Source organism: Pundamilia nyererei, unplaced genomic scaffold (genome assembly GCF_000239375.1).
Source record: "Pundamilia nyererei isolate P.nyererei 1_Seehausen unplaced genomic scaffold, PunNye1.0 scaffold00085, whole genome shotgun sequence".
In the NCBI taxonomy this organism is placed as follows: Eukaryota; Metazoa; Chordata; class Actinopteri; order Cichliformes; family Cichlidae; genus Pundamilia; species Pundamilia nyererei.
The window spans coordinates 601,638-614,351 of NW_005187486.1; the positions used below are offsets into that span (position 1 = coordinate 601,638).

Genomic DNA, 12,714 nt, shown 5'->3' on the forward strand with positions numbered 1-12,714 from the left:
CAAGGGAAGCAAAGACAGTAAACAAGGAGAACAAACAAGAAAATATAGGAAAAAACAAAGGAAACGAGGAGAGGAGTGGGAGCAATTAGGAAAGTAACAAGAGGAGAGGAAACAAAGTTGGAAACGAGGACAAGAGAGCAAATAACTAAGGGAACAAGAAGAGGAGAAGAAATGATGAAGAAAACAAGGGGAGGAAAGATTAAGGACACAAGAAAAAGGGAAGAAATAAAGAGAAAAGGTCAGAAACAGAGGAAAGGGAGGAAACAATAAAGGAACCAAGTAGCGAAAGCATAAAGTATACGATGAGGGGATGAAATGAGAAGTGAAAAAACGCAGAGAGGAAAGGAAACAAGGAACAAGGGAAAGGAACCAACAGGAAGAGTTGAACCAAAAAATAAAAGTGAACTAAAAGAAAAGAAAGAAAGCAAAGCAAACTGATTGAGCAGCAGCAGATAAACATCTGACTGCAGCTTTTCTTCTTCATGTTCCTGCTGGAGGAAACAAGTCTGCAGACTTACGTCAAAGCTCTCTGCTGGGCCACGATGAACTCGGGTTTCCCGTTTTTTATGATGAGCCGGGCGTTAGCCTGGACCCAGACCCACCGGCCGGCCTTGGTCAGCAGCCTGAAGATGGTTATGCCACTCTCTCCGGTTTTCATCACTGCAAGAAGACGTGTCATTTTTAGATTTTGCTGCACAGCAGCTGGCAGATAGCAACAGATTTCTTGAGTTATGGAACCCAAGTGATGCACACAGAATTTAAAACCGGCCGTGCCTATTTTGGCATTTTTCGCCTTTTGTAAACCGAGCGGAGCTTCCGACTTACTTCTGACATGGTTTTCTGCGCAGTACAACATGTCGGCAGCATGGATAAAGTTGTAGCCCGAGCCTTTCCTACTGATCTCTATCTCGGAGTAGCCCAGAACCAGCTTCGCTCTGTGGACGAAACACACGCCAGACTTCACTTGAGCGCCACAGCTTCATTCAGACGTTCAGTGAGAGATTCAAACAGCTCTCTGTGCCTTACCTTGCGTCGACGCCTATGGGTGTGAAGTCCATCTTGTGTTTGGTCTGGAACATGAGAGTCTTGGTGCGGATCTCCAGGATGGACGGCTGCTGCATCGGCGTTGCGATGGCAAACAGAGCAAGCTGCGGAGGAACCAGTGACCCATCCTCCGACACGTGGTTCTGATTGTGGAGAAACTTGAGGCGGCCGTGGAAGTTCAAAGCCTAAAGACAAGCACACAGTTTTAAGAATAAAGACCTCCCTTTAGGCCAGGAACATCTTGTGGATCCCGGTGCAGTGAGGCGTGTTGGTGTGTGTGTTTACCAGGAAGCCAGACGAGTTGTCGAGTAGGCAGCGCAGGCGGCAGCAGAAGTTCCTCTCCAGGAAGGACGAGTTCTCTGGAGGGACGGCATGCCGGTCATAGCTCACTATGTTTCTGCTGATCTCAGGGTTGCTCTGGTCACCTGGAGCGATGAGGAAACATTCATCTTTAGATTATTACATGAAGCAATACGATGCAAAAGAATTAAAACAAGCACCGCAGATACACAAAATCACACTGTGTATCTGCAGCAGACTGCAGCAGCAAAGAGACGTGACCATGTTTCTGGCTCCTCCTCTGCAGGTCACCTGTACAGGTGTGATCACTGTGCAGTGTGGGCAGACTTACTGGGGCCGTCGGCGCCCTCTGTGTTTGGGTTGAAAGAGAAGTGGAGCTGCTGTCTGAAGAAAGCTCGGTCGTCTGTGTGGATCAGCTCAAACACGCTCTGATGGACGACGTCCGACTGGAAGCAGGAAGCAGAAACATATTTTTAACGACACGAATCAACCTCAAAACTTTCCTCTGACACAAGCGGTTGCTCTTCACGTCTAGTGCTTTGTCTTTTTTTAACCTTTTAAAATATTTTCAGTTAAGCTTATTTCTTCATTTTATCAATTGCACTTACAATCCATCATCTTTCTTCTTGGTCCAATGTCCTATTTCTCCTTTGCTTGTTCCATCTAGTTTTCCTACAGTGCTTTTATGTCTTTGATTTTTTCACTGTTTGTTTTGTTTATTTTTTCCACTCACCTTACATCGCTTCATGATATTTTTGTAGTTGCTTTGTGTCTTCTTTACTAGTTTCACCCATTTCCTTTATGATTTCACATCACTGTGAGAACAGTTTTACTACTTTTTTATCTCTTTGCAGTCTCTTTTCTTCTTCTTTGGTTGGTTTTGTAGTTGGTTTGTGTCTTTTAACTGTTTATCTCTTTTGCATGAATTTATGTTCATTTTTATGTTTTTCTGTTCTCTCATTAAACAACAAACAAAAAATTGTAAAAACAAAAACCCAAAAACTATAATATTATGATATGTTAAATTGCAAATGCAACGCAGGGAAAATCACCATGGAAAAAATCACCAGAAAGGTAATCAAAAACTCTTAATTTCTTTAAGTCTTCAGGAATAGTTCTCCAGGCTTCTTGATGGAATTTCATTTGGATGTTTTTTGCCTTTTGTTCTGACTTCTGCTTTCAGGAAGTTTGAATAAACTATTGCTCAAGGCCACCTTAAAAAACAGTCTGGCTCCTTGGAAGCAAAACAGAAAGAAACGAAGGGTGGTGCAATATTTTTGCACAGTACATATTTACATTTGACTGAAAATATTTCTCCCATAGAATGAAGTTATCATAAGTTAAAGTTACCTAAAAAAAAAAAAGTCCCCAACCCTGTTTTGTTAACACAACACAGGAAAATGACCCTCACATGTCTTAAATAAAGGTGTGAAATAACAAGCGATGCAAAACCACAATAACATTAAAATTAACTTATGAAAAGATCGTAAAAGTACCTTCAGTAGTGTGGAGGAAATTTAGACCCTTCTTCTGTGTAAATGTGTTTGCATGTTTATCTGACTAAATACACCCAAAGCTAGTTTGTAACTTGTTAAAACCTTTTTAAATTAAATGCATACACCTGATTTGAATTTATATATAGTGATATTGACATTTTATTCCCATAACTAAACAAATGCTGTACTTTTTGTACAGTGTGACTTATTACATTACCATTGTGGCTACTGTGAGACAGAAAGCAGAGGTGGGCTTGCCTTTATTTTAAAGCTTTTTGAGTAAACGTAAACAATGTTGACCTCCATCCTGGTTTTCGTGAGCATCAGGCTCACAAACTGCACTAACAAAAGGTGTAAAGGACGTCACTTTCTTTCTGAGAACGACAAATATTAAATAATGGTTCCACAGACTCGGTCCTACGCCTTCCCACCTTTCCAGTGTTTGTCCTGCCGAGGTGCGTTCAAGAGCGATGATGCAGGTGTAAACACACATGGAGCGAATAATGCTCCCAGCAGTCAGAGCTGATGGACGGGGCTGGAAACAGAGGCGCTGTTGTTGCTGCTAAAGGAGCAAGGTGCTGAGAGAGCCACACCTCAGCAAACAAAGCCCAACACAAAACCCTCCTTTGTGAGCGACGCTGAAAAATGGCCTCGAACTTCTCATGAGGATTCGCTGTGCACAAAGCAGTCCTAAAGTGAGGATTTGTGGCTTTTTCTAGAGAAATACTCAGGCCCTTGATTTTTACAGTAATCTCCACGTTTTCTTCACGTCTGTTTCCTCTTTTGTCTCCTCCATGACTGTGCTCAGAGCTGCTCTATAAATACACTTTATAAAGTCATAAACAGTTGAAGCAGCTGGTGAGTTGGGGCTTTAAAAGTCACTGCAGCCTCCAAAACAAAACGTTTCCTGCCCTGATCTGCAGCCCCACTTCAGACCATGTTATGCATGTGAACGAGTGTTCAAATGTGTGTGTGTGTGTGTGAGGGCTGTTTACCACGTGCACTCTCTCCGGGCAACATTTTTTTAGGGTTTTTTTTTCTTTTGCTTGTGCTTTTTCTTCCCAGACTACAGACTACATCTTTAACCCCGGTTCAAACGGATTTGTTTATAAGTCAAGAGTTCACCGCTCACAAAGCATTTGTCATGCACGCACGCATACTCACAGAAACAAACGCAGACACATGAGTCCCACACAACTCCACTACTTAGTCATTCGAAATACCGAAACTTTAAAAAATAAATCTTTCTTATGAAGTGATGAAGCAGCTTTTTTATTTTTTAAAAGTCACATTTTAAATGTTAATGCTTCTGATGTAACTTTTAGGATGTACTGAAACAAGTCGGGTGCTGTTTGTCTAACTACAACAATGTCATGTCCCTACTGCTGAGTCGTGGCTTGTTTCTAAGGCTTGGTAACCATAGGGCCAGTTTACACACATTAACTAACTATACCCTGCCTGACCGTCCTGAGCCGTTCTAAATCTGAGAGCTTAGGTGGAGTACAGGGTTTAGTCAGACAAAAGCTGCTTCATTACAAAAAGAGTCCACTTTAGACTCATGAAATCCATATATATCAGCTGACCTGTAGGGTGTGCAGAAAAGGAGCACAAAACATTACAACCTGGAGACCTTGATTGAGCTGCAGGTATTTATTAAAGTCAAAGGAAAGAATCTGAATCACAACCAGCTGTGGGTTTCTCCAAAATCCCAATTTAGATTAAGCGTTTGTGTGATTGAAATGCACTATCTATATGAGCAAAGACAAAAAACGTATAATGGTAAATGTTTTTATTTAATCGGAACCTATAGCTGAGAAAAAGACTCACTGAAGCCTTGTCACTGGATTTTATGGCCAAATCTTAGGTGGAGTGCATGATTTCTCCTGCTTTATTTAAAGAAGTGTGGTGTACCCACCAGTAATATGTCTTTACTGGCTGCTGCTGATGTTAACGCAACTGAATTTCACTCGCTGAACAAGCAAAGTACAAAAACAACCTAAATGTCAAAATGAGAAAAAGACTGACTTGAGACCGACTTATGAAGGTGGAGTCATCTATTATAAACTGGTCAAGGCTGTGTGGGATCATGGAGGTTGAAGTAGCTGTAATCTTTGAATGGATTCAAAAGGATTTAACAGAGTCCAACGTATACGCTACGCCTAAGATCTGTGTCAACGACTGAACTGCAGGACGTGTAGAAGAACAGCAGAAAACATGATTCACAGCCAGACCCTGGCTGGTCCCGATACTGAATTGGACCAATCCATGCATGTCATGTGGGGCTGCAGGTATTTATTCAAGTCAAAGCATCACAAGTGACTGTGAACAAAATGCAAAATTGTTTGATTTACTTTGAAAATTGGAAAAATACTATTTTTGATCCTGTTACATCAATTGGTCATGTAGAAGTGAAACATTTCAACATCTCTAAATGTGAGTCCCTGATTGATTTTGAATTCTAAGTCAAATACTCCTTGTTAATTTTTTTTGTGTTTTTGATCAGCTATTAAAAGTCAAAAGATTTACAAGCAGTCCGTGTTTGTGAGGAAAAAAAGAAGGCAATAGATTGAAATCTGTGTGACCTGACTTTCATGGACAACAAATGTGAACTGAAACCCACTGCTTGTTAGATGAAAGGCTGAAAAAATGCGGCGGTGTACTGTTAAAGGAGGTTTTTAAGAGGAACATCAGAGTTCAGGAGGTCACTGAAGTGGAAACAGGTTCTTGTGCAGTAAAAACTTATTTCTGCATGCAGGATTCTCTTTTTACCAGCTGATTTGATAATTTCTGGAAACTGACCATTGTTGCTCCATAAAAGGAAAAACACGGCCCGCCTTCGGATTTAGTACATCCTTACTCTAAAATACAAAGACAAGTTATGTGCAAAGGCATAGCCTCACTGTCAGGCCTTTAGGTCGTTTAAAAAAACCTTCAATTTCAGAATCAGAATCAGTCGCAGTTCACAGGTTACTGGTTGGCTATATCCTCCTGAGCCCCAGCCCATTGAAAGATACTGTTTTTCCTTGGGTCTCGGGTGGACCAGTTTAAGTACAATGAGAATCCCAAGGAGACTTGCAAACTGTCATATTAAGGATGATTTGATCTCATTTCACTGAAATACTTTGGAAGGAACGGTAATTCTTGTGAAAAGGGAAATGTGCCTGTAAAATGACAAATAGGTCCTTGATCTTCAGCACTGTATAGGTAACGACCCATTAAGTAATCACTAAACTAACTGTTGCTGGACGAGCAAACAACACATAGGTGGCAACATTTAAAAGTTACACTTTCAACAGAGACGACTAGAACAACTGGACAATCCTGAGCATCTCGATATCACTTGTTATTTAATTCAAATATCCCTTTCTGGGATTTCATTACCTGGATGAGAATCAATTCATCAAGACATTAATACAAATGTATTTGTTCTTCTTGCTAGAATAAGATTTAATTTCAAAATAAACTCAAAATAAAGTCTCTTTAAAGTTTTAAAAGTGCAGCTTTTTATTCTAAAGCTTGATTTTTTTTTCCATGTTTGTCTTGTAAAAATAAATCAAACCTGCACAGTGAAGGGTTACACAGGTTGAGGCCAGCTGAGACCAAATTGGAGCGTATGTGCCCCAGGCTGCTAAAATGAGCGAGACACCCCTGGGCTACGGTTTGATTTTAGCTTGGCACATCAGCGTTATACTCTTGGCAATCATTACTGGCTTTGTGGTATTGATTTAAGAATCTTTGGGCTGTGCATGCTAACTGCCTTCACCTCAAGTGTGCACAGAGGCATGCCTAGGGTTGGCATAGGAGAGACTACCACTTCCTGTTAGCTCCTTTCTTACTCTCCTGGTTGAAGTTACACACATTTTAGCTTCGATTCTTTGAATAAACAAAGCCCGTGTTTATTTCTTGGTTTGTCATACAACAGTACCTATGATCTCCCCTTTATCAGCCACCAGCCTCAAGCAAGCAAGACTACACAGCTTCTCCAGCTGCAACTTGGTTGTTGTTGATGGTTTCTTCGCTGGGGATTAATTATTAAACATATTTGATTTTTCCTTTGTTCTGTGATTTTGAGTGTTGCCTGACGAGATGATCAGAAACTGGACCATAAATGACAAAAAGGTTGCTGGAAGTTTATCCAAAACATAAAATTTCAGGTTATTACTCAAATAAAAAAACAGATTAGACGCCATTGTGAGAGATCTAGTGAAAAATCTACTGCAAGAATTCCATTTTATTAAAAATTCTTATCAATATTATGTGCAAGAGTTTTTAAAGATGTTTATTAAACCTTTGAGGTTGATACCAAACCTAATCTTAGGCAATCGGAACATGAAATTTGTGTTTGTTGTTGTTAAATTTTGGCAATGAGGGAACAGCAACAACATACAGCGTTGGGTAGGGATAGGGTTGAGAGGGTTAAAGGAGTTCTTACTTGGTATCTATTTTCTTCTGCTATGATTTCTATTCTTGACTTCCTGATGAGGAGCTCTGTGTATAAACAGTTTTATGTTACTAAACTGTTACTGACCATCTGTTCATCATGTGTTTTTTCCACCTGAATTCTTGGATGATGGGTCATGGAAGGTAAAATTTCAAGCTAGATTAGTCCAAACGGTCGTTTTGTTGGTTTGCTGCCACTTTTCAGACTGTTTCAAAGCTTTTTTCTTCCAACGCTGCTAGGTGGAAATAATTTGAATTCTTCATGATAGATCCTACCACTTTTCACATGCAAAAAAAAAATCAAATATTACTATAACAATGAACATTTTTGACATTTTTATCCCCCTTTATATGTGGTGCAAGGATCTGAAGTACTGGTCATAATGTTTCTCTTATACCTGATGGAAGCCGAGGAAGTCCTGAATGGTGGGGGACGTGTAGAAGACGTAGCCTTCAGCTGTCACCACCAACACGAAGCCGCTCAACGCCTGGAGATCGAAAACAAGCTTTACCATCTTCGTTCTATCAGAATGTCTGAAATAAGCCACAAGCATGTGAAAGGCGTTACCTGAAGCAGCAGGTCTCCCTCAGAGAAGTTCACCCCATCGATGGAGGTCACTGTGGAAGTCGTGAAGGAGGAGGGGGCAGTGGAGGTTGCGGAGGATGGCTGCAGCGCCGAGCTCGCGCTGTTTCCTCCAAACATGATGCTCCGCTCGCTGGAGTAGCTGGAGTTGTTGTTCTGGCCCATCTTCATGGTGGCTGCAGGTGATGAAGATGAACAGTTAATTTGCTGAAGCTTTAAAACGTGTATGACATTTAAAACACCAACGAGGATTGCTTGGGGGGGGTAAAAAAAAAAAGACTATTTTTCTTTGTTGTTGGATTTATTTTCCACTTTTGATTTTGTTTTAACACAGAAGACCCCACAGGGCCAAACCGAATGCAGTTTGAGACGTGCTAAACAAATAAAAAGTGATGCAAACATGACTCTGACCTCATCTTGAAACAGCTGGCTGTCTTATTACAAAACTGTCAAATTTCTCAAGAATCTCTGATGAAATATGAAGTGAGAAAAACACCAAAAGCGGAACATCACTGTCTCTTTCCATCAGGGTGGAGCTGCCTCCTGCTTCCTGTCATCTTACAACACCGTAACTCTGCTCTCCCTTCTCTTCCTCTTCCCTTTCTGGCACTTATCGATCAGCTTTTATCCAAAAGAAAAACAAGAGAAAAAAATAACTGCCCCAAAGCAGCTTAGCACAGCCCCTCAGGGAGGAAGCAGGTGGTTTTCGAAGATGGAAGCTGGTCTTAAAGGGCGAAAGAAGGACTGAAGGAGTCTGGAGTGTTTTTACTACACTCGGTTGGTTTGTTGGTTTTTACTGTTTGTCTCGCACTGATATTGAGAGATGCATTTTACACTTCTGGATATTTTTTCTTTTCTTCGGCCTTGGTCTTTTACCGTCACAGTATTTTGCTTTTCCTTGTCTTGTAGAGCTCGTTGTAAAGTTTTTTTAGGATGCTCTTGTGTTTTTTTTTTCTCACAGGGCATAAAAGGTCTGTTCAAATTTGCTTTTATATAGAGCAACACTAAAAAAGCACAGTGATTTGACAGAATCAAGCATTGGAACGCCTTTAAAACTCCAAAATACTAAATCTTGAAACTATAAAAACATCCTTAGCTCCAACATGTCTACTCTAAACATCAAAAATTACTAATATCTCACAGGTTCAGCTTCTTGATTTGTTGTTATTCTTCAAGTTTTATATAGCAAATTGAAATTGTTTTGGTTTTAGGGGGAGGGGAAACAGATTTAAAGATGAAAAATGAGTCGATTAATCCAGAAAATAATAGTGGCGGCCTTCACTCTGTGCAGACTGCTGGTTTAGAGTACTGGCAATGCTTCTGTCCCAGCCCAAGCGCTGGGTTTTGAAATTCAATTCCTGGAGGCTTGCTCAGCCCCCGTCCTTGTTAAAAGTCCAGGCTGAATGAGGATAACAGACGGAGCCACAAAATTACCCGTTGGCCTCGGCGTTTCCCCCCATGGACCAAACGCAGCGGGGAGGCAGCCATTTTGGACGACAGAGCTCATGTGAAGTGGTTGACGGAGGCCCTGGAAGCTGCCGGAGAGGCTTGGATCGATCTGGTTTTCTAAGAGCACGAGAGGAGTTGCGTTGCAGCCTCTTCTCCAACAAAACAATCATAAAGGCATTTCGTGTATAATTTAGAGATACTGGATAAAAACCCTCGGATTATAACTGCCTGAAAACAAAAATCACACAGAGCTTTTTTAGGAAAGAAACTCTTCCCTGCAATGATTATGTTTGACAAGCTCAAACTTTGCTCTGAAATGGGGCCTTCAGCAAAGTCTTCTAAATGATTAAAGGCACAAAACTAGAGGCTGTGGAAAAAATGCAACTCCAATGTGGATTAAACATGGGAAAAGTTTTGAATAATAAACTCAGTTTAAGTACAAGAAGTCCTTAAGAGGTGGGTTTTTTCTACTCTTGGATCTTAATGATGTCATAGAGAGTGAATATCATTGGAGACACACAGCTCCCTAATTTATAAACTCACTGTAACACGAACAAGTATATTAGTGATGCTCTATGGCCAGAAAAAGCAACAAAAGTACCAGATTTGAGCACTCAAGCCAGAATTCGAACGACTCGATGATCTTTTATTGAATTTTTAACACAAAGTTAAATAATTCAGTTTTGATATGCTCTGTTTGGTTTAAGTTGCTTTAAAGTCAAATATGTGGTTAAATAAAACAAGCACGGAGAATATCAGGAACATTTTCCCAACTACTGGGATCTTCCAAGGGAAAGACTTCAGTTTGCTTGGAGCCATAAAAATACCACCAGAGCCAGATAATCTGATATTTGCCTGGTATAAAGACAGGAACATGCCGGAGGAAAAGCAAACCAGATGGGTTGGTTAAACACACTGAAGCACACGGAAAGGAAATGTACCAGTGTGGGCTAAACTGGGCACATCAGCGTCAGTGCGTGAGTTTCCTGAGAGAGAGAGGCAGCATTACATTTCAGAGTTTATATCAAAAGACACATTCTTGACCACACAAACGATCTGGTACACATAATAATCTGAGGTATGGAACGCTTGGTACAAATATTAAAATACACCAAAAAGCCAAAGAAACATACCCTGCAGAGACGGCTACATCTTTAGCTTGGTAAAAGATATAAATCAGTTTCTTCTTTAAATGTTGTAATTAATGGTACTGCATGGACTTAACACTGGAATGTACAAAATGCTGGGGTGCTTCCAAGCTCTGATATGGTATTATTTAATTGGGACAAAAGTAATTAATTAAAAAAAACTATAAAAATGACATCAAAAAGAGTTTATATGTGAAAGTCACTACAAGTGGATAACGCATATGTAAAGCTACGTCATGATACATTATGACAGAATATTGTAGGATATGTGAGATATGATATCGTAAAATACGATAAGCTATAAAAGGGTAAGTCATCTTGACACGGTAAGAGAAAACAGGATAATGACACAATACTGGATGATACAGTGATATCATACAATATTTTACAATACAATAAGTTAAGATACGATACAGCATGACATTGATTTTAATTTAAATACCACCTTTGGTGAAGAAGCAAACATTAACAGCAAAATTCACGCCCAAACCTGCTCATACATAGCACAAGATTATATAAGCAACTGTACTAACAAATGCACAAACAACAATAAGATAATGGCTGGACTCTAAATAACAACAAAAGGATCTCTAAGTTAACAGTCTGGAGACTGTTCATGGAAAATTTACAGTGACCATTTGATTCTGTGTGATTTTCACCATACAAAGCTTCATTGTATAAATCCACAGAGCACAAATAACAACATGCTAAACCACATTACGAAAAGTTGCATTACAAAGCTCCGTTTTTGTTTTTTTTATATGATAGCATGATGAAATGCAGGATGAAGCTTAAAGCTCAGCTCAAAGATGATTACTGTTTACCTGTGGGTAGCATATTGGCTTCTTTTAGTAAGTTCCCATCGAGCACTGTGGGTGTGTCAACATGCATACTTCAATAACAGACTCATTTTTAATCCCATGCTTCTTTGCTTTCTCCCCCATCTCAGGAAGTTTTCCCCCCGGTACCATGCCAAATGTTTTACTGCTCCCACAGCACGCTTTGCACAGCATTTAACATGATTTATGGGAAAACATAACAGCACCAATCGATTTCACGCCTTCTCGCAAGTCATGAATTTGAATACTGAATCCTTTTTTCTCGCAGGCCTACAGCAGCATTTACAGGATCAGTCTGAGGAGTTATGTACAGACATGATTTTATTTTGACTGTGTTTATCGAGCTAGGAAATATTTACCTCCTTAATGGGTTTAGATTCCCACAGGGAAGCGTCCCGGCACAACCATAGGCATTTAGGTTGGGGTATTTAGCAACTCTATGAGGGCAGTTGTTGACAGCTATAGGTAATGCTAATAAAAACTGTACAAGAACTTCTGACATGGCTGATTTCAGTCATTCAGCAGTGAAAAAATGCTGATTAGCCACATTCCCAGGAGTCCAATTTGACGTTGTCTGCTATATCTCATCATCAGTTCCCATCACCAAAGATATTTCACCAGTATTTTATTTTAAAGAAGAAGAGAAAATAAGTTCTTCCATTTGTTTTTGATATTTTGGTTACATAGGCTTAATAGAGAATAGATTATTTTTCCTTCATTTTTAATGCCACATTTCATGTACCCATTTGATGTTTAACATGGAATTCTTTTAAATAACTGCATTGTACGCTTGCATAACATCACTACACTGATAGGAGATTTAAAAACGTAAGATCTCTCCAAAAAGTGTTTGCCACACAATCGCAGAAGCTAAAGTCAACAACAAAAAGATTCAAATCAGGAATCAAAATGTGTTGGGAAGTATGGGGAGTGCTTGGTGACAAACAGGGATTATAAAAATGCATAGAGCTTCTAAGGAGGGGGAAAAGACAAAGACAGGAAGTAATACAACAAAAGGTGCCACAGAAAGCCAACTACCAAAACAAGACAAGAAGTAAAAACAGAGACAAAAAGAGACACTGGAAAAATGCAAAGAAACCACAGCTCTGTAAAATGACTGTGAAGTCATTTGTCTCAGGGAATCAACTGAAATGAGCAAAACCCAGTCGATCACCAGACACCACACAAGCCTCATCTACAGTCTGTGGCTACAGGATTATTGTAGCCAAAGTAGCTTATTTGTCAGCAGGGAGCAGGGAATATATATCAATGCGTCAACGCGTTAACAAGCTAACCGCACTAACGAGCTAAGTGCATTAACGTGCTAACCGCTCTAACTCGTTGACAGAGATTTGCCGTGTTAATACGGTTATGGCGTTAATCTCATTTTAATAAGATTAACGCTGACAGCACTA

The 12,714-nt window shown here is 40.0% G+C and overlaps 1 protein-coding gene across 1 annotated transcript in view; it reads right to left on the reverse strand.

Moving 5' to 3' along the window:
• Positions 1–12,714, reverse strand: part of ahr2 (aryl hydrocarbon receptor 2) — a 97,873-nt gene that overhangs the window by 3,863 nt on the left and 81,296 nt on the right. The window contains exons 3-9 of the mRNA XM_005738700.1: positions 7,849–8,039; positions 7,679–7,768; positions 1,676–1,790; positions 1,330–1,469; positions 1,027–1,229; positions 826–935; positions 519–660 (exon numbers count right to left, since the gene is read on the reverse strand). Of these exons, the coding sequence (XP_005738757.1) occupies positions 519–660; positions 826–935; positions 1,027–1,229; positions 1,330–1,469; positions 1,676–1,790; positions 7,679–7,768; positions 7,849–8,039 (991 nt within the window). The remainder of the gene's footprint in view (positions 1–518; positions 661–825; positions 936–1,026; positions 1,230–1,329; positions 1,470–1,675; positions 1,791–7,678; positions 7,769–7,848; positions 8,040–12,714) is intronic.